At 47.2% G+C, this 21,565-nt stretch overlaps 1 protein-coding gene across 6 annotated transcripts in view; it reads right to left on the bottom strand.

Moving 5' to 3' along the window:
- Frmd4a (FERM domain containing 4A) overlaps positions 1-21,565 on the bottom strand; it is a 577,932-nt gene that overhangs the window by 106,851 nt on the left and 449,516 nt on the right. For all 6 annotated transcript variants that reach the window (XM_060372407.1, XM_060372408.1, XM_060372405.1 and 3 more), the window contains 2 exons: positions 18,467-18,559; positions 4,577-4,661 (listed from right to left, as the gene is read on the bottom strand). In XM_060372407.1, the coding sequence (XP_060228390.1) occupies positions 4,577-4,661; positions 18,467-18,559 (178 nt within the window). The remainder of the gene's footprint in view (positions 1-4,576; positions 4,662-18,466; positions 18,560-21,565) is intronic.

Raw genomic sequence — 21,565 nt, 5'->3', positions numbered from 1 at the left:
GATTTTGCTAGTGTTACTATCACAGGGAGGCAGTATTCACACCAACCATAGCTATACATAAAAAGATGGATAGGTATCCTGATTAAGTTTCCATGGCTCAGATATATATATGTGAATGTAAAAGCATGTACTGTAAAATCATCAACTATGCAAATATACCCAGTAATTATCATCTATAAAGTGTGTTTTGCCTCCAATATTGCTGCTTTCAACACGGCAACTGTTCTCCACACATGTGCGACTGGCCCACATGAGTGCGTTAGAGCGCTAACCCTGTCACATACACTTCCCCGGATTTGTTCAGGGTGTATGTGACGGGATTGCTGCGATGATGTCGTCATGCCAGGTACTCATGGGAGTGTTTTTGCACGTGGGTAGACCTGCCTGGAGGCGACAGAGGAGTGGTGCCTCTGTTCTTAACATCAGCAGAATTCTGTAAGTGTTTTCCGATGGTCTTAGGCGACCCCGATAAAAGGGTCATTCAACCCCCATGGGGCTATGACCCACAGGTTGAGAACCACTGTTGCAAATAGCCATGAAGGATGAAGATATAAGGATGTCCTTTCTCTAGATTTACTTGGGGCTGCTGTCCTTTCTCTTCATGTTTTAGGATGTCCCTTCCCTAGATTTATGTCGGGCTGCTGTCCAGGAAAACAACGGTGTAAAACAAACAAGCAAACAAAACTCAGAAGACAGATGACCCAATACAGGGCGGGGGTGGGGGAAGACCCAGACAGGAAGGCGGCCTCCCACGAAGGGAGCTGTCAAGCTTGCCAAGTTCATGTTGGAACAGGAGGGCAGAGGGTTTCAGGAGGGAAGTCTCGGGAAAACCAATAGCAGCAGCAGCAGCAGCCATAAAACTCAAACCAGAGACGGCTGATGAATTGCCATCACATGGGAATTGAACACTAGAATATATCTGGGGATCCGTAGGAGCTGTGAACAGAACCTCAAAGATACTTAGAAACTAAACAAGTGAAAACAGGACAGAGGATCCCTTTACGTAAAACAACTCTTAGAAACAGACAAACAAACAGCAATCACAGGACGGGACAGTGCTTGGATTAGTCATAATGTCATGCTGATGACACTGGGCTTCCCCAGGAGTGCGCTACTACCCTGAGAAAACTAGGAGAGGGAGAGTAGGCGTGGCTACAGGACACCCTGATCCCGTCTATCTAACAAAGAATTTAAAAAATTGAGAAGTGACAAATCAAGGAAGAACTGGGCCAGTTACTTAAAAACAAAGAGGTAAATGGTGAAGGAATAGCAATGACTCTAAAGAGGAGAGATGGGTACATTTGCATAATGAGCCTTTGAGAACCGTTGACTTCAGTTGTTTTATTAGAGTGTGTGTGTGTTTGTGTGTGAACAGGTGTGGAGGCAGGAGGATAACCTGTGCGAGTTGGTTCTCTGCCTCTATTCTGTGTGTCCTGGGGGTCAAACTCGGTCATCAGGCTTGGCAGCAAGCACCTTGACCTGCTGAACCATCTCATAGGCCCCTGTCTGCCTTCTACGCCCTGTTTTGTGCTGTGTTAGGGGTTGGACCCAAGGCCTCTCACATGCTAGTTAGACACTACATTTTTAAAAGAAGATACTTTAAATTTGTTTTTATTCTCTGTGTGTGTTTTGCCTGCTGGCGTTATGTGTGCACCATGTGAGAACCTGGTGACTGGGGTACTCAGGACAGTGCCTAAAACAAGTTACAGCAGTTGTGGGCTTCTGTGTGGGTGCTGGGAATCAAACTTGGGTCCTTTGTGAGAACAGTAAGTATTCTCAATTGCTGAGCCATCCCTGCTTCTTTAAGAAATAGATCTTAATAAAATATAAATAGAAATAGGTCTACAAAGCAGCAGGGTAAATAGCTCATTTCACCTGAACAGCCTAGTTCTAAAATACCATAGGAGTTGGGTATCATGGCTTTTCAGGGGGCTGAGGCAGGAGAATCTAAGTTCAGCGATAACCTGGACAATAGAGGGAATTTAAGGCTGGCCTGGGTAACTTAGTGAGCTATTGTGTCGAAATAAAAAGTAAAAAGAGAGCCCAAGATACAGCTCAGTGGTAGAGTGCTTGTGTAACATTATGTAAGTCCCTCTGCTCAGCCTGGAGTCTACAAACTGCAAGCGAGCAAGTGGGAAAAAAAAGCAAGCAAACAAAAAAAGAAATAAAAAAAACAAAAGACACTCTAGTCAGTCTCCAAGAAACAGCAAGTGGTCTGACGCTGACCTGCGTAAATCAATGTTTGGGGCATCGTCAATGTGACAAGCTATCAAGTTGCCTTACCTTGTGGGATAATGTCTCAGCCCACACCTGGGGACAGATGGGTGGCAACCCGCCCCCAAAACTGTAGCCAAGAAAAATGTGTCAGAAGCCAAGTAGCTTTGTGTGCTTTGTCTTAGGAGAAGTCCCTAGAAGATGTGGGTCAGGTCTTGCAATACTTTTGTTTAGTCACAAAGGAAAATGAAGCTTGAGGACATCTTGAGGAAGACATTCATATTTCGCTGGGACGGGAACCTAAGTCCGTCGCAGCAAAGTCTCCGTGTCTACAACCGTGTGGACTTGTTACTGTTATGCCCTGTTGACCGTGGCTACCAGGACAGAGTGCAGTCTGGTCACTTCTAGTTCTTGTGAACACCAGCTTCCTCCTTGCCAAAGTTTCCCCTCCCTCAGCAGTCAGGAGGCTCAAGACGAATACAAACAGAGCCTGCTAGTAAACTCTGTCGGTGTTTGCAGATGAACTAGTTAGACCACTGGGGTGAACAGGTGGTCCACAAACGATAGAGGACCCATCCTTGGTCATGGTGGTCATTTTTGTGACCACATTTCAGAACAGATTTTAAGATGAGGGAGCTAGTGCTCTGACACACTCTCCACTTTCTATTTGGCAAGCAGGTTGATGCGGGGGGGGGGGGGGAGGGGGCTCCGAACTTTAAAAAATGCTGGTTCTGGAGGCCGCCTGCCCCTCCTCATGGGAAATCTGTTCTGTTTGCCTCTTGGGACTTGCTCTTCTTGATTACCACAGGCTAAGCATGTATGACCAAGAGGAACCTTGCAGCTCTGGGAAACTGCTTCCTTCCCCTTTAGGCCGGTGTATACCAGGCCGAGTGGGCCTGGGTGCCCTTCCAGAAGGCTCAGTGAAGCCTAGCAATTCACTTTAGCTCAAGCCTGCCACCTCGTGGACAGTTCTCAGTTTTAACAATTATTTCTCAATTTCTGAAAAACAGTGCTTGCCCAACTCACAAAACCAAACCAAACAAAACAGGTACTCTTTTTAAGTCTGTAAATTATCTGGATAGTATTATTCTTTCCACTCTATAATGAGAAAATTAGGGATTAGCAGGAGGAAGGAATTAAAAACCTGGAAGCACAATTAATGTCTTTTCCCCCCCAGTCAGCAAAAACTTAGAGGACTATTGTCTGCATGCCCTGGGTGTGAGCCCAGGATGTGTCCTGGTTCATCAGCGACTACCAAGTGAGAGCTTTCTGCAGAGCTGAACCTGATTTCTGCCAGTCCCCCCGCCACCCCTAATCTGAATGTGGAGTTAATCCGTGCAGTTCAGGTAAAGAAGTTCCGAGCCACTAGCCCATTTCAGCTGTCCTGGTTAAAGTCTGGTGAGTTACTGCGGTATCCCCAATCAGAGTTTGCTGAAATGTACAAGCCACATGACATGAGTTCTCCTTGAAAATTTCCAAAACCATCCAGCGGCCCCTTTGCCAGTGATGCCCTCACATCTGAACCACTCTGGGCACGCCGTGCAAAGAGAGTGGCCTGGGCTTGGAGTAGGCTTCCCTGAACCAAATGGGTTACTCTGCTGTTCAGTAGACGCTGAAGTCTCCCTAGGCCTCATCTTCCTTGCGGGAGAGATGTGGAGACCCCCGTAAAAACACAGAGAGCTCCAAGCCTGAACGTCATGTGGATTTCATAGGATGAGAATACAATGATCAGCTTTAATTGTCCCCTTGACATGACCTAGAGTCGCCTGGGAGGACAGTCTCAGTGAGGGACTGTCCAGGCTAGGTTGGGCTGTGGATGAGCATCTTGTGTAAGTTAATGGACTCAGCCCCCTGTTGGTGGTACCATTCCCTAGGCTGGAGGCCCTGGACTGTCTTAGAGCATAGACGCTGAGCTGAGCACAAGCAAGTGTGCATGCACACACTCCTTTCCATCTGCCCCAGACTGCAGATGTGATGTGACTACTTGATTGGTTTTCTGCTGCTTTGACCTCCCTCCCATGAAGAACGCTGTATAGCCAGGACAGTGACGGGATTGGAAGAAGTCATGTTGTTAAGCTGGTGGCTTTCCTTATGTGCAGTTTCTCACTTATTTATAGCAATTAATTTATAAATGACTTTTCCTAATCAATGCAACTGCCTTATGGGCATAATAATAATAATAGTAAGAAGAAGAATAGGTTTTTAAGACAGGGTTTCTCTGTGTAGTCTTGGCTGTCCTGACCAGGGTGGCCTTGAACTCCACCTGCCTCTCCTCCCCAAGTGGTAGGATTACAGGTGTACACCACCATGCCGGCTCCTTTTGTTTTTATTAAGAAACTGGATAGGAAGAGCACTTTCTTACCTTGTAGATGCAGGACTTGGCATTCAGGAAGAAGAGCTCAATGGTGGCATTGTCCTTCAGGTAAGAGATGCTTTCTATGTAGAATCTGCAAGAGAAAAACCACGTGTGAGGCACAGGGGGCGTGGAAACCACTCCTCTGAGCTGGGTGGTTTCAGAGAAGGATTGCAGCTTCCAGTGCTGCATGAAGAAAAGACAAGGTGGCCATCAGTCTGGTTTCTGCTGCCTGCCTTGAGGCCACACCATGTCTTACACACGTGTACGGACACTTTTCTAAATGTACACTCAAGACCAGCAAGCACATGAGACTACAATGCAGCTATCACTAAGCACTAGGGAAATGCAAATCAAAAGCCCAATGAGCTAGTAACCTACAAAACTCTAAGATTCTACACAGTGAAGTCATCTTTATGACATGAAGATACAGTGTTGGGACTGGAGAGACAGCTCACCACTTAAAAGTGTTTACTCTTCTTGCTAGAGGTTCCCGGCTCAGTTCCCAGCACCCCAATCAGGTGGCTCACATCCATTTCTAACCCCAGTTCCAGGGGGTCCAGTGCCCTCGGGCCTCTGTTGGTACCCGAATATATGTGGTACACAAAAGCTCATGGAGGTGCACACAGATACACAGAAATAAATGTGAAAATATATGTCTTTTAACACATTTAGGAGGAGCTTTTGTGGTAACACAGAAGTCTTATTTCTAAGGACAAAGCGGTTCTAACTATTAAGCTATTATGATAATAAGATATGAGACATAATTAAGTTTACAAATTACACTTCACTGTGTGTGTGTACAAGTGTTGGTCTGGGTATATGCCTACATGTGTCTTCAGTGTGCAAGTAAACATGCGTCCACATGCTTCTGGAGGTCAAAGGACAAACAAGTGTGGTTTCTTCAGAAGTGCCCATGTTTAAAGGAACGCACACAAACAAGCAAACAATCATGGTCTCTCACTGGCCCAGAGCTCACCGAATAGGCTGGGGTGGCTAGACAGTGAGCCCCAGGGGTCTCTGTTCCTCTACCCCCAGTGGTGGGATTATCGGCATGTGCAGCCATGCGCAGCCATGCCTGGCCTTAGGGGGCTCCGGGGACCAAGCTCATGCTTGTGTGAAGGAACAAGCACTTCTCTGACAGAACTGTCTCACCAGCTCTAGGCATCGATTTAAACCCCAAACCAAAAACCTTTAAAACACACACCCAAGGGGGAAAATGTGGAAAAATATATACCAACCTAGTTGTAACAAACCAAGTTCTAACAAACAAGACTCTTGACTGACCCTCCACTTTTTTTTCGTTACTTAATTTCCATTTTTTTCATTCTGCTACTTTTTCATGTTACCTTTTTCAATCCTGCTCAATGTTGAGCTAGATTTTTAAAGGAGAATTTGTTCTGTTCAATGAAGCAGTGGGCGGTAGTTACAGGGCTCTTGCAGTGACTTCCCTTGTCTTCCCTGAGGACTGGAGAAGTGTGACTGCATCTCAGCGCATCCCTACTCTGGGATAAGTGTTCCTAAGGCTGTGACATTCATGCACATTAAGCAAAATGAGAACTGTATTCCTATCAGATGGAGCCCATGGATTTCTCTCAAGATGAAACATGCTGACATTATTTAAGTTTACATTAAATGTACCTTTATACATTGATTCAGAGCTTATTAAATTCTTTAATCAGTTAATGAGCCCATTCAGTCTAAGGATCCACGCAGGGTGTTAGAGTAAAATCAAGACTAGACTAGGAGAGCACTGGTTACTTGGATTCTGGGAGAGAGACAGAGGAGGAGGGTGCCGAGGGTGAGTAGGCAAAAACGAGACGAAGCAATTGCTGTGGCCATAGGGCACATGGCGCTCTGATGATGGGAATCCTGGGAAGAAGTCAAGGACTGGGGATTGAATCTGTGTGACCAAGGACAGGTCACACATCTGTAATGGGTTTCTCCTTTCCCCACTATAAAGAAGAGAGTAGGACTCAATGGATCCCCCCATATGAGAAGTCTTTTTATTTTCAGATTCGAGGAATGAATTTAAACAAAAATGGTTCCCACAACCTCCACAGCTCTGCAGCAGCAGCAACAAACACGAACAAAACTGAATTTTTTGGTAAACAGTTGTAATCCCCACTATGGGAAGTCCAAGCATGAGGAACAGGAGTTCATAATCATTCTTTGCTATACAGCAAGAATTTGAGGCCAGGCTAGGCCACATAAAACCTTGTCTCAAAAACACCAACCAACCAACCAACCAACCAACCAACCAACCAACCAAAAAACCCCATCAAAACACCGTCCTCACAACCAACAAAGCACTCCCAGGCTAGGCAGGCCAGTCTCATAGCCCTCTTGTCTGTTGACTAAGTGAGTGATGTCTTCTACCTTTTTTCAAATATGTGAAGAGGATGCCACAGTGAACACAGTGTGGATTCATATGCACATGCTAGTGAATCTCAGAGACGGGCAGACAGGTCCTCTCCACCAACAGACAATAGCAGCTCAACACAAAGTCAGGCTTAATGCAATTCCAGAGGGTTAGAAAGTGGTCCTCGCTTGCAAAGCCTGTGGGAGGGGAGTGGTGGACCTCTAGCTGCTCATCCTGGAAGCACCTGCCTGCTGCTTTGGGAGAAAGCGTCTTAGATCACGGGGCCTCCATATAGAAGGCTGTGCAATGGTCTCAGGGGAATGCCAAAGTCGCACAACTGTCAGTACCTGAGTAATGGAAGCCAGAAGCGCAGCGGCAGATTTTACATCTTGAGGAAAAGCATGCTAAATTATTTAGATTTAAAATCTAGATAGTCATCTTTTAATCGTGTGTGTGTGTGTGTGTGTGTGTGTGTGTGTGTGTGTATAAGGCGGAGAACACGTGGAAGCCAGAGTAGAACTTACATATCTGATCTCTCCTTCTACTGTGTAGGTCCTGGGATTGAACTCAGGTCATTGTGCTTGCCAGCAGAAGGCCCACTGAGCCGTCTCCTGGAGCTTATTATTTTTTAATTAAAAAGACACCTGATGTGTACTTGTGCTTGTGCACGCACACCCGACATGGTGTGCATTTGGAAGTCAGAGGACAGCTTGTGGAAGGAGGCTCCCTAAATCTCCACCATTTACAAAGAGTCTTTGGTAAGGGGCAGTCAGACCAACAAAGCAAGTGGGAAGAAGGGATGCGGGAAAACTGAGAGAAAAGGGGAGAGATAAATGCAATAAAGAAAGAGATGTTTTGAAAATCAAGCTATTTGAGACCCTACACCTTCACACTCCAAATTATCACCTAGTAGAAAGGTCACTGTTAGCCTTGGGAGGATTCTGTTATTCTGGCACTGTTTTCTGTTTTAACAGTGGGACATGAACTCACTGAGGTATCAGCTGGCCGTGTGGATATGGGACCCCACTCCTGGAAGTTTAGGACAGCCGAGGAACCACTTGACAGACTGTGCGTGTGGCCTTTTTAGATGTGCCCTATGCAAGCCCTTCTGCAGAGAGCCGCCTCCATTCCCCAAACGACCCCTCTCCCTCCCTTCACTCCTCCTGCTTACCCTCCACTCCCCACCCCAAAGCCCCTCTCCTGGGCTTCTGGGACACTGCTCAGCATAATTCCCACAGTCCTGGCATGTCTGATAACGGCTACAGCCAGCGGCTCACTAGGCTGCTGCCTCCTGGAGGGCTGGGGCGTGTCATTGTTATCTTTGTGCTTCAAGAAACACAACTTAGCGGTCTCTCTCTCTCCCTGGCTTTCAAGACAGGGTTTCTCTGTGTAGCCCTGGCTGTCCTGGACTCGCTTTGTAGACCAGGCTAGCCTCAAACTCACAGTGATCTGTCTGCCTCCCTGAGTGCTGGGATTAAGGGTGTGCACCAGCACGTCCAGCCACAAATTAGAGTGCCTAAGGGGTAGCTGTATAGTTACTTTCTTGTCTCTGAAAAATACTCCACCGGAAGGAGGAAGTACTCATTCAGGGTCAGTGTCTGGAGACCCCGCTTCAGCATGGCAGAGGAGGCAGGACAGCTGAGGGGCTTTCAGAGAGCTCAGGCCGGAGCCAGGACAAATATATCCTTCAAGGTTTACTGCCAGCAACCTGCTTTTGCTAGATAAGCCTCATGTTGCAAAGGTTCCACAACATCCCCAAACAACAGCACCAGCTGGGGCCCAAATGTCCAAATATATGAGCCACTGTGTGTGTGTGTGTGTGTGTGTGTGTGTGTGTGTGTGTGTGGTTTACATTATAAGCCACATCAACAGTGAAAGAGTAAGGACAAAGAACAAACAATTGACATCCAAAATGTCACAGAATTTTAGGTGTGGGGTCTCACACCCCACCAGGCCAATCATCATACTACTTCCTCATCTCTTACTGTTCACACGGAAAGTGGTTAAGGCAAGGTTGCTGATTAGCTTGTATCTTAATGGCAGAAATTTACCAGTGATATCCTGAGCCTGGCAGAGCTTACTGCATTAGTAGTTTTTGCATGGAGATGTGGAGACTCTGAAATAACCTAATTTATCCCATTTGTCTTAGTCCTCAAGTAAAACACAAAGCTGTTTGCATGTGCCACACCCTCAGTTTTCTCCCGGAGAATATTTTACAAAAACCCAATATTCCACGTCTCTCTTTAGTGCTGTATTAATGGAGAATTAATGAGGCAGCAGCATTGCTGTCTCAGGCAGCCACATCCATTTTCGCAAGTTTCTACTATCTGGCAGGAGAGCCCAAGGAGGTTGAAGAAATAACAAGCATATTCTGGGATGGAAAGAGAGAGAGAGAGAAGAGAGAGAGAGAGAGAGAAGCCCTCCTCTTGACAGAAATTAGAAATCAGTTTCCTGTTAACCTTTATCACCAAGACAACAGCCTGGAAAATCCTGGAAGCTCTGGGCTTGTCATGTTTTTGTTCATAACCTTGGACACTTAATTCTTCCTGAACTCTCTATCTGTGCCAGTAAGCTTCTAAAGTGAAATGCTTGATAAAAACAGACCCGAGACATCTCCATTCACACAGTGGGCTGGCACAAGGTTGAAGAGATTTCTGTGGAGATGGGGAGAGCTGATGGTTTACACGGAAAGTTGACATTGTCCTTTTAAACCCTCAAAATCTCAGTTTGGTTTCCTGCTTTTTAAGAGCATCTGGTTTGTAATCCTCTAGGCCAGCAGGGGGCACTGTTGCTTCTTCTTAGCTGCCTGTGTAGGGGAAAGACTGCTTCCCTAGTTTATAAAGATCATTCTGGGTTTCTGAGTGAGCCCAGGGCACTGAAAGATGGATCTCCCATTGCAGGGATACATACAGGCAACCCCACATCTTTTCAGTATTAACTATATCTTCACAATGCATGAATGTCTGGGTCTTGCTGGCTTCTCTAAAGTTAGCCAGTTCACAGAGCTAGTATTCGTGGCAGTCCACTTTTAACTTACACAGTTTATAGGCACAAAGCCAAGCTTCGTATTGGCTGTCCCATGCTGCCACCGTCTCTCCCCTCATGTTCCCCTACCCTTCTGTCCAGAGACATATTCCAGGTGACATGAGATAGTCCCAAGGTTTGAAAGGCCATTGGAATAATAACCATTCAAATCAGTGAGCCCCAAGCTTGCTTACCCATCTTATTAGTTGCTTTCCATAGAAACCACAATAGAGGACATTGTTTTCATTTTCCCTACCCCCATTTGTCTCCTGACTCTCCCAGGTGCCACTCCTATGTAGCTGCAAGTGGCATCATCCCTTCTCTTGGGAGTTGTCACAGCTATTTTTCAACACTTGATCTGTTGGCTTCATTATGCGCGAATAACAAAATAGACACCTGTGTAAATGCACACGTGTGTGTGTGTGTGTGTGTGTGTGTGTGTGCAGGTCAGAGAAAAACTTGGTGGAGCTGTTCTCCTTCCACCACATGGGATCCAGGGCTAGAACTCAGGACATCAGGTCCAAAGGAAACTCCATTCCCCCAAGTTCTAATGGTTAGACAAAAGCCAACTTCCTCAGGAACTTGTGAAGCTGTTCCCATCTACCAGAGGAGCCATTCCCTTATCACTGGCAGATGGGACAAATGGCTACCTATGGTACCCATCAGCCATCCTGGCTCTTCTCACCCACCCCCTTACTCTCTTTTGTTCCACATTGGTCTTCTGTTTCTCTTTATCTCCTGCCTTCCTCCTGTCATGGTCAGGTCCAGTCTGCTGTTTATGTTCGGTCTACTACTTTTTCCCTCTCTGCTCTGGGCTCTTCCAGATGCCTCTGGCCATTTTCTTCCTCATACCCACAATAAAAACTTTCCCCTTAACCGCATCTTGGACTGGCCATGTCAGCTTTACCTCAGGGCCATTTCTCCAGGCAACAGAATGTATATCTTAAAATAAGTTATCTCCCACAGTTACCAGGAATAAATCTTAGTGCTTTTTCTGTTTGAGCTGAAAGGAACAACTGTCTAGGCTGAGGTCAAAGCCAACCAAAATGTGCTTTAAGCCCCACCAGCCATGTCACACCCACAGTAGCTCAGAGGACCCAATACTTGGGGTATTTTATCCCAGTCTGAAGTGGGGGTATGCACTCCATGTTGTTGGTTGCTGGAGTGATTATGCACCTGGATCTGTAGACTTGGGGAGTTGCATCCCTTCCCAAGCTCACAGAAGCTTTGAGATAAAACTGCACTGACCTTTGTCTAGCCAGATGACATCAGCCAGCTCTCTGCCAGGCCTCTGACCCTCTGCCTCCCTCTCACAGCTACCTCTTGGCACGTGGGAACCACTGAATATTTACAGCAAGTGTTAATTAAACGGGCCAGTGGTTTCATTTTGTAATGAACACAAATGTCACATTTGGAACATTGACTTTTGGTGGCAAAAAAGGGACAGTAATAGTGAGAATGATAAGCTGTGGATTTCTGCAGCCAAGAACCTCTGATGTTTAAATTTTCAGAGGCTTTAAGTCTTAAATGGGGACCCAGCTGAATTAAGGCAAGTTCTGGTTAGCTGGGCACCTAATATAAGATTCATACCACCATTGTTCTTGCAAGGGACAGGAAGTAGCAACGGTTGTCTCAATCAAGGAAAGAGACATCTTCAGGGCCAAAGAATCATCTTCTAGATAATAGCTTCCTGCCATTCCCTTGCTGACCTTTCGTATTGTTCATTTGTTGTTTATAAAACTCAAGGTTTGAGAAGATAAATCTAATCTATTTATTCTTTTACAAACACTGTAGCTGAGTGGGGGCATTTAGCTAAATATGTAATTCAAAGAACTGCTCTGATCTGTACGAATAATTACCAACCACAATCTGGGCTTACAAAAATGCATAGACTTCCTTGTAGCTATATTTTCCTCCTATTTTTTCTTGACCCATTTATTCGGCTTATTTTCAAGTTGCTGGAAGCTCCCTACAGCAGTCAGCAATGGCTGGTGGAGCTCTTGATTAGTGTGTGGGAGCGGAAATAAAGCTGAATGGGTAGAGAGAGAGAGAGAGCATAAAGAACATGTTAATGATAACGGGAATCATTAGCATTGAGCATCCTAGAAAGGTGCTCAGGGACAACACATAGGAGAAGGGAAGGAGGGCCAGGACCAGAAGCAGAGCGTAAGAGAGCTCTGGGAGGGTCTCACAGAGGCATGAATAAAAATGGAGTGTGCTTGGCAGTGAGGAGTAAATCTGAGATGCAGGAAAAGTAGACCTAAAAGGAACAAGAGCGGCCCAGGCGGGAGCGAGCAGGTGCTGTTGGTTGACTCTCGGGGATCTGGCTTGCGGAGGGTGGGGGCCTACATGAGCATTAGTGTCATTCACAGGGATAATGGATCGCTATTGAGCAACATGTGTGTAAAAAGCGATGTCATCAGTGGGTTCAGGATGCACTGGGGTGCGTATGTGGAGCGGCAGAAAGAACCTGAAAATGGTGACAGAGGTGAGGTGACAGAGTTTGGAGCTATCGGTGAAGCAAGGGTATTGGCAGCTAGGAAGATTGGAAGATTTGGGGGAGAGAAGACAAGTGAGGCAAGAGCTCACAAACACCAACAGAAAATATGAGAAGGCGGGGGGGGGGGGCTGCAGCAGAGCCGTGCACAGCAGGAAAAGATTTGGATTAGAACCTCACAGCACCACAGGCTTGAAAACTTGCAAGCAGAGGCCCTTCTTGCTGAGCCTTTGCTATGAACAAAGTAGAGAAAGAGCAAAGCTGGGGACACTGGGGGAGGCAGTGAGGCAGGATGTGGTCCTGACGAGGAGAGAGGCAAGGTGAAGGAGCTGAGAGGAAAAGAGCTCTGAGGTGGGAGAGCAGCTGGAGCCTAAGTGCTTGTGATGACGTAAGGGTCACCCTCCTTCTGAGGGAATGCATGTGTGCATGTGTCTGAAGATAAACATGTATGTATGTATGTTCATGTGTATGTGTATTTGTGTGTCTGTAAATGTGTATGTGGGTGCATGTAACTGTATTTGTGCGTCTACCTGCATGTGTGTGTTTTGCATATGTGCGCTTAGGCTCATGTGTATGCATTATACATGTGCATGTTTCTGTGTGTAATGTATGTGTGTGCAGGAGAAGAACATGGAATCTGCAGAGATGAGGCTGATATAATCAAGTGTGAAGGAAAAGAAGTAGGTTAATGGAGTGCAGTCATGTCGCATTTGTTTTCTCTGACAAATCGTAAGGGACAGCATGTTCTTGCAGGGAAGGGGACCTCATTAGAGAAGCACCCAAATACAGAGTTCTTGTTTGGGGCTCCCCTCGATGGAGGATCTGCCTTCTCTCTCAGAGAAAATCAATGACCGGGTTTACTGAGGTGCTGCTTGCGCAATGTGAAAAGGGGGAACTCAGATCACAGAGAGTGCTGGACTCTCACGGCCACTATCAAGGTGACAGCTGCCTGGAGACACTGAGGCAAGAGTGGTGACAGGAAGTAAGGGCCTGAGGGAAGAGGAGAGCAGAGGGTGGAGAGAGTTTGCATTTGGGAATCCACCTACTTGAAAATGGGAAGAGGATCTAGGGAGAGCTCAGGACTTACAGTCCATGGAAGAGGATGAATAACAGCATCGCAGGCTACACGGAACGCAGGAGATTAAGGGAGAAAAGAGAGGGATGGGCAATTACAAACTTCTTTGGACCTGCTGAGTTCAAAGTGCTTGGGTGAAGCTGCCTAGGAATAAGCTAACCTTGGAAGTGTGCTACCTTCCAGAAAGCCCCACTGGCCGGGAGCGGAGAGGAAGGACTGCGCTGTTGTGTGGCCTGTCTAAAGGAGCAGCAGAGAAGGACCGACAGACGGCTCAGTGGTCAACAATACTTGCTTTTACCAGAGAACCCAGGTTTGGTTCTCAGGACCCATACCAGGGAGCTCACAACTCCCTTCAACTCCAGTTCCCAGGGATCCAAAGCCACCTTCTGGCCTCTGAGGGCACTGCCTGACGTGGTGTGTCATAGTAGCACAGAGTACTACTATGACCACTCCTGCCTCTGCACGCACGCACGCACGCACGCACGCACGCACGCACGCACGCACGCACGCACGCGTAAGCGCGAGCACATGCGCACACACATATGCAAACACACTAAAAAATTAAAGGAAGAAAGAAAAGAGTAGAGAGTGTTTGATCCTAAATTGAATTTGGACATTAAAAAATTATTTGCATGTGGGTTCATATGTGCACATGTATATACCCATATATGTAAATTCACCTGTGTGAGCACTTGTACAGGCTGGCGTCACCCCCGAGCATCTTCCTCAATCACTCTTCTATGCTGTGGTTGAGACCGAGTCTCTCACTGAACCTAACACTTGCCCTTTCAGCCATGAGTTCCCTGGAGCCACTCGTGTCGGCCCCCACTCCCCAGAGCTCAGTCCCTCTGGGCTTTCCCATGAGTGCTGGGGTCTGAATTCGGGTCTTCACACTTGACCAGCAAGCTGTTTGCTCACCCCTCCCAGCCTGAATGATTTTCTGAGCTATAGTCTCACACTGCAGTTCAGGGTGGCCTTGATCTCAAAGCAACAATCGTGCCTTAGCTTCCCCAGTGCTAGGATTCCGGGTGTGGACCGCCACGCTCACGCTGGCGACTTTCCTCTTGTGAGTATTTTCTGAGATTCCTGCTAAGGCCAGCTGAAAGTACAGTAGGCAGGAGTGTGACTTCCTGCCTCAGAGCTGAAGTAGATACAGGGCAGGCTTTGGCCAGTCTGGTTTCTACTTCTTTTTATAACTGGCGCCTGTTGAATGTTCGTTCCCAGCTTCCTTGTCGCTGGATTTAGGCAGAGAAAAAAAGCTTGGGGTGACCTGGGAAATCTGCATACCCCAAGGGATCTCAACACTCAATGCTTTGTTACCGAGGTTGAGTCCCCAAACCTACAAATGACTGGCATTGGTACTGACACTTGCAAACGGCCATTGGCTTGCAGCCAAGCCCGGTGGGGTCTGTTCTTCAATAATGCTGACAAAAGGCATCAGGAGAAGAAACAGTGCTTGGAGGACGAGGGACCCAGTATGTGTATACGTTTAATGTTCATGTGTGCATGAGTACACAGGCATGTGGGGGGCAGAGACCACCTTCCAGGGTCATCCCTCAGGAGCTGCTCACCCTGGCTTTTGAAGCAAGCTCTCTTATTGGTCTGGAACTCATCAAGGGTCCCAGGGACCCTCCTGTTTCTTCCTTTGTAGTGCTAGGATTATGGGCACATGCGAGCATGCCCAGCTTTTTTACACCAGTTCTGGGGATCTAGTCCAGGTCCTGTAACCACTTTACTGACGGAGCCAGGTACTCAACCATACAGATTTTCCCCCTCTGAGACACATACCATACAACCTTGGCTAGCCTAGAACTCTGCATAAACTGAGCCGTCCTCGAACCCACGGCCTGCCTCTGCCTCCCTAGTGCTGGGATTGAGTGCGTTTGCACCTTCATGCCCCACCATAAATATTTTTTTCAGGGATGGAGCCATTGACTAATTGTTCATTATTCATAATGAAAATAATGCTATGTTAGAGTGAGTTTACCATTCTGGGGTGAGAGCTAGTTTCACAGCTTACAGTGTAAACAACGCATCTCAAATGGCAGTTTGGTTCTGCACTGAATAGGTCTCGGAGACCTTAAGTCCTGTTTCCACACTGTTCCCTGGCTGTTGCCCTGTGAGAACTGTGAGGCTTCTGTAAAGAGCTCTGGGGTGCCGCCTGCCAGTTTAGTGCTCTAAGGTACTTGAAAGACTGACAATCCGCACACGTCAGACTTACGAATAGTTCATCAGCATCTGAGCATCTTTGTACTGGAAGAGCCTCTTCTGGCAAATTTCCCTGCAGATTTGAAACTGGAAAGTTGCTGGAGTGATTACTTCCAAATGAATCACGATAGTGGTGCATATGTTACCAATCACACACGGGTTGGGCCGGCGTGGTGGCCGAATGAGGAGAGTGTCTGCCGGGCCAAACAAGCCTGACAAGCTGAGTTTGATCCCTAGAATCTACATAAAGGTGGAAGGAGAAAAGCGACTCCACAGAGCTATCCCTGTGTGGTGACACACAAGCACAGGTGTGCAAACACACACATACCCACAGAATGATATAATGATAACAATACATTGCACATACATTGAAATGTCTATGTACCGACTCTCAGCACAAACAATAACATCTCAATTACGGAAAAAAAGCGCCATAGTCAGGGGAGGGGGAGCCCAACATGTGGCCACGTATAATACCTCCACCTGCCCACCGTCCCCTCTCCCTGGAATTGTTAGTCTTTGTTTTATAAGGTTATTTCCCATTCATCTGAGACACCATTAAAGAGACTATGGCATTGAAATCATTCCCCTCAGTAATGGAAGGGGCTGAGATTAGCTCTGATATCCCTGCAGCTGTTAAGCAAATCAAAAAGGCATTAACCGCAAGTTGAAATTTACCCTGCCAGCTGAGGTAAAGACACGCACTCCAGCCTGTTTAATGAACCCCTTAGCTCTTTACTTGAGGCTTTGTGAAAGCTGTCTGAGGAGTCAGGGCTGCTGAGTCTAGAACTGAAACCCCTGACCCTGCTCTCCAGGGAGAAATGAGCGGCAGGCCTTGTGGCACCTCTGCTCCTGATTTCTGTGAGTGTGTTTGAGGGGAGTAGACGCTGTGGACTGGGCCAAGGGGCCATTTTCATTTCAAGACTGAGGACGTAGTATAGTCATTAGCACACTCAAGGTCCTGAGTTCAAGCCTCGGTACCAGAAGGAAAAAAAATAGAACGAGACAAAGCTCCCACTTTCTCTGCACACTCTCAATTGTGTTAGAAAGAATGCTCCCAGGGGCTCCGTGGGCTGGGTGCTCAGAGCTGCTGTGTCTGGAGGCTCTAGCTCCTGACCTTGCAGCTCATTTGCATTTTTTACTCTCCTCTGGCCTTCTCTACCCATCTGCAAACAGATGTGATCGGTCCTAGAGTCTTCAGAAGATCGGGCAAATGTTAAACCTCTGTAGCAGGGGCAGGCGAGCTGGCTTAGCCTATTAAAAGAACAGCTGTCACTCAAGCCTGGTAACAGAAGGTTGGCCTGTGGAAACTTTACACATAAAGGAAGAAGAGAATCAACTCCAAAAAGTTGTCCTGTAACCTCCACACGCTACAGAGGCATGTGTGCACTCACAAGCATACAACAACAACAACAACAACACATTTTTTAAAAGTGTCATCGGAGGCTGGGGAGACGACGCAGCAAAGGGCTTGCTCCACAAGCATGAACACCTAAGTAGCAACTCCAGAACTCATGTGACAAAAGTGATCCAGGCATGGTGGCACAGGTTTGTAACTCAGCACTGGGGAGACAGACGGGTGGCTCCCGGAGGCTTGCTGGCTGGCCAGCCTGGACTGCTTTGCCAGTCTCCACCCACTGAGAGACTGTACCTCAAAGAAAAGGTGAACAGTGCCCAAGAACTGACACGTGGGATTGTCTTCTGGTTTCTACATGCACATACATAATGTAAACACACACATACACACAGCACTACATTACAAATGCAGTTCTCCTGGCAACGGTTAAGTAAAATGTGTTCAAATAGGTAAGTGAACAGAAAACACACATCATACTTTTCTTTTTGTGTATGGTAGGTGTCTGCACATTTGCATGTGTCCATAAGCAGGTGGAGGCAGAGGTTGGCACTGGGCTTCTTCCTTGATGGCTCTCCATTTTACTTACTGAGGCACAGCTTCTTGCTGAGCTCAGAGTTCATGAATTTACGAGTCTAAGCAGCCAGCTTTCCCCAGGGAAAGTCAGCTTCCCCTATCTCAGCCTCTCGAGTGCTGGGACTATAGGCAAGTCACATGTGTACCTGATCTCTCTCTCTCTCTCTCTCTCTCTCTCTCTCTCTCTCTCTCTCTCTCTCACACACACACACACACACATACACACACACACTTTCACACTGAGGATTTGCACTCTGGTCCCCATGCTTGAGCTGCAAGCTCTTCATCCATTGAGCCATCTCCTCAGCCCTCTGACATCTTTTGATACTTTATCCTCCTTTGCCAAAAGGAACATTTCAATCAGTCCTTTTTGAGATAAATACTATACATTTCAAGGGACTCCAGTGGTACGTGCGACAGAAGCAAAGGCCACAGAAGCTTGGGATAGAGCTCTAAGTGGCACCAAAAAGGATCCCAGGACTTGTGACACAATATGAGTCTCAGTTTACTTTGAGATTTATGACCCTCTCCCCCAATACCTCTAAAATAAACTTTTATCTTTGTTCCACACATGCACACTCACACAAGTATGCAAGCCTGTGATCAGTGTGCACACAAATGAGCCAGAACAGGCATATTTGAGTTTGCATCTTCTCGGAATGCAGCAGTGCTAGGTATGACCTTTATCCTTAATCACAGACCAAGGCACACTTGAGCTCCCATTTCCTTGGAGACACTTCATCCTTCTAGGCTCTTCTGATGAAGAACAAAGAAGCCAAAGCAGGAGTTCCAGGAGTACCTACCTGACACAGAAGTACAGAACCACAGGCCCAGACTTTTTGGGGAAGTCGTGTTCCAGGACTCTTCGATCTAGTTGGAGCCAGTTCAAGTGTCCCCTGGAAAAAGGAGAGACAGCTGGTTATGTTGACTGTGCGGGTGTTTGGAAACGAGCCTCTCCACAGAGCAGAACCCACTGGGTTGTAGCAGAACCCACTTGGAGGCTCCTGAGTCCTTCCTAGTATTTCAGAATTGGAGAAACACAGATCTCTTTCCCCACTCTGGGCTGTGTGCTTTTTCTATAGGACTCAGACACACTTTAATAACGTGCTAACAGTCCTCACAGCACCCTACAGAAGCAGTTGGGATGCCACATGAACCACAGTTTTATTATTATTTTTTAATGTAAACCTGCATAGGATCGACCATTATTCTATTTCTAGGCATTCGCGCCCCACAAAAGAGAGCATTTGTTTACACAAGGTCCCCTACACCCAAATTCACAGGCACTGTTTATGAAAAGACACCAGGATGGCCCAAACTTAAAGCAGCCCTAGGGCTTACCAGCAGAGGAAAGAGTGATGGCATAATCTGCAAACAGGACACTATACAGCACTAAAGAGATGGTGCTATTGCTACAGGCAGTGATATGGATGGGCCTGAAAATAGGTAGACATGAAGGATTTTAAAAAGTATGTAGATGACACAAGTTCCATTTCTGTAAAACTCTAGAAAACACAAACTAATCTTTAACTCCTGAAAGCAGACTGGGGCTGAGGGCTTTTGTAGGAGATGGCTCCATGGCTGTGCTCTTAGCTGCATATTGGTTTAATTAGAAAAGAATTGAGGGTCTCATCCAGGATGGCCTCATGCTTATTACGTAGTCCAGGATGACCTTAAAGTTCTAACCCTCCTCCGCCCTCCACATCCCAAAGGCTGGGATTACAGGCATAAACCACAACGCCCTGTGTTGGTGTGATGTTTCTCTAGCCATGAACTGACCAGAAACCAAAGTATGGAAATGGGTAGAAGCAGAGAGAGGAAGGGGGTGGGAATAGTCCTAAGCTGAAATCCTGCTCCTGGGGGAAGTGACATCTCTCTGTCTGTGTTATCTAGCCTCCAACCGTTAGGCTAGACCAGATGGCGAGGAAGACTCAGGGGTCCTGCAGTCTCTGCCTCCACCGTGCTGGGATTATAAGCACACTGCATCATGCCAGACTGACCCGTTCCTAGAGCCTGCAGTAATTACAGATAAGGCTGGGTGTGGGCTGGGGCTAGGAGCTCTTCAAATGGGACCATCCGGAGCCACTTAATATCTTGGATCCTTAAGTAAGCAAGTTCATCACAAATGGTCCAGGGATATTGATTTATCTAGACATCGCTACACAGCAGAGAAAGAGTCAAGCAGGGTGTGTCCTGGGAAACTACAGTACAAACGGCTGCTTCTAGCGGAGTCTGGCTGTCTCTTTCTAGGAATATAACATTGTTCGCTCTAAGATGTCATTGTTAGGGCTTCAAAGTTTCTTTTTTCGTATGTGTGTGTATATTTGTATACATATGGGAGGTATGTGTGCGTGTGTGTGTTAGAAAGTGTAGGGCAGCACATGTGTGCAGTGCAAACGCAGGCTTGCGTGTGGGGGTGTAGGCCAGAGGTCCCGGTCGGGGGTCTTCCCTCATCGCTATCCTCTTTATATATTGCCACAGGGTCTCTCACTTGTACCCAGAGCTCAGTAACTTGCCTGGTTTAGCTAGTCAGCTTACTCCAAGGACCCTGCCCTGCCTCTCGAGCCCCAGGATTATCCGTGGGCCTTGATGACTGCCTGGCATTTACATGGGCCCTGGGGACCGGAACTCTGGTCTTGATGTTTGCATCTCTCCGGCCTCTTAGATTTGGTTTGTAACAGCTCCTACGTTGTGTATTGTTGACTACCTCTTCAATACAGTGTGAGGCTGACTGACTTCAAAGGCCAGTTATTCCGGCATCTCCTGGCTAAACATTTTGTTGTTGTTGTTAAGAAAACAAATGTATCAATTTTATAATATGCCCCAGAGAGCCATATTCTCTGTGCGTATGTGCTTTCATGCATGTGTTTGAGCTTAAACATGTGTGGGTACACATTCCTGTGTGTACGTGTGCACACCCAAAGCTGAGGCTGGGTGTCTTCCTTGAAGGCCTTCCACTTTATTGAGACAGACTCCATAGCTGAACTCAGAGCTTACCGGCTCCAGCTTGCCTGATTAGGAAGCCTGGCCAGGGTTCCCCTGTCTCTGGCTCCTGAGGGCATAAAGAAAGTCTCCACGCTTGCCCAGCCTTTGCTTGGGTTCTGGGAGAACCTCAATTCTGGTCTTCACGCTTGTGGAGCAAGTACTGTATCTGCTGAGCCATCTCCCCAGCCCTGAGGCCCGTTTTCTTACAGATTCAGTGACCGTCACCAGGTCCAGCCAATGCTCGTGTCCCCGGTGTGAGGTGCTCAGGAAGAATTCTTTCTGTGCAGCTGGTCTAAGAGCCAGGCTCTTCAGAACCATCATTGGCGCTGAGTGGGGTGGGGGAGGAAGAGACTGAAGTGCCTAGCGCCGTCCCGAGCGGCGCCATTCTTCTTCATCTGTCTTAGGTACACACATATAAAGTCACACTCTAGTGCCTCCCTGGTCACTCGACACAAGGTGCTGTTGTTTGCTGTGATGGGTGACAGTGGAGCGCTCGTCTCAGAGGCTGTCAAGACCACTAAACATCAAGTTCCCAGAACCAGCTATGACAGCCCATGCATGGCCGGCTGGAGCCATTGACTTCTGCTGTCCTGCTGTCGAGGAGTTAATGAGTGGAAACTCCAAGCCCAGTTCTAAGTAAATTATGTTCCCAGAGCTACTGCCGCTGGTTCTTGTTCCCAAGATAAGAAAATTGCTTCTGAGCTTTGCTTGTGTTCGAATGGTAGATAAACCTGTGGCTTCTGCTGGACTCTTTGCAGATGCCTCAGCTGATGTCACGTGTTCCGTGTGAGAAGGGGCAGAGAGCAGTGACACGCTTTATGAACCAGCATGCCTGGCAGTGGGTCAAGGATGTGTTGACAACAAGACATTCATTATTTAGCTAAATCTGACTCCCGGGCCTGTGCCAATCAAGCAAT

The sequence above is a fragment of the Meriones unguiculatus genome, chromosome 19 (assembly GCF_030254825.1).
Source record: "Meriones unguiculatus strain TT.TT164.6M chromosome 19, Bangor_MerUng_6.1, whole genome shotgun sequence".
In the NCBI taxonomy this organism is placed as follows: domain Eukaryota; kingdom Metazoa; phylum Chordata; class Mammalia; order Rodentia; family Muridae; genus Meriones; species Meriones unguiculatus.
Note: the sequence above shows the minus strand (reverse complement) of the source record. Positions and strands in the feature narration are given on the sequence as shown.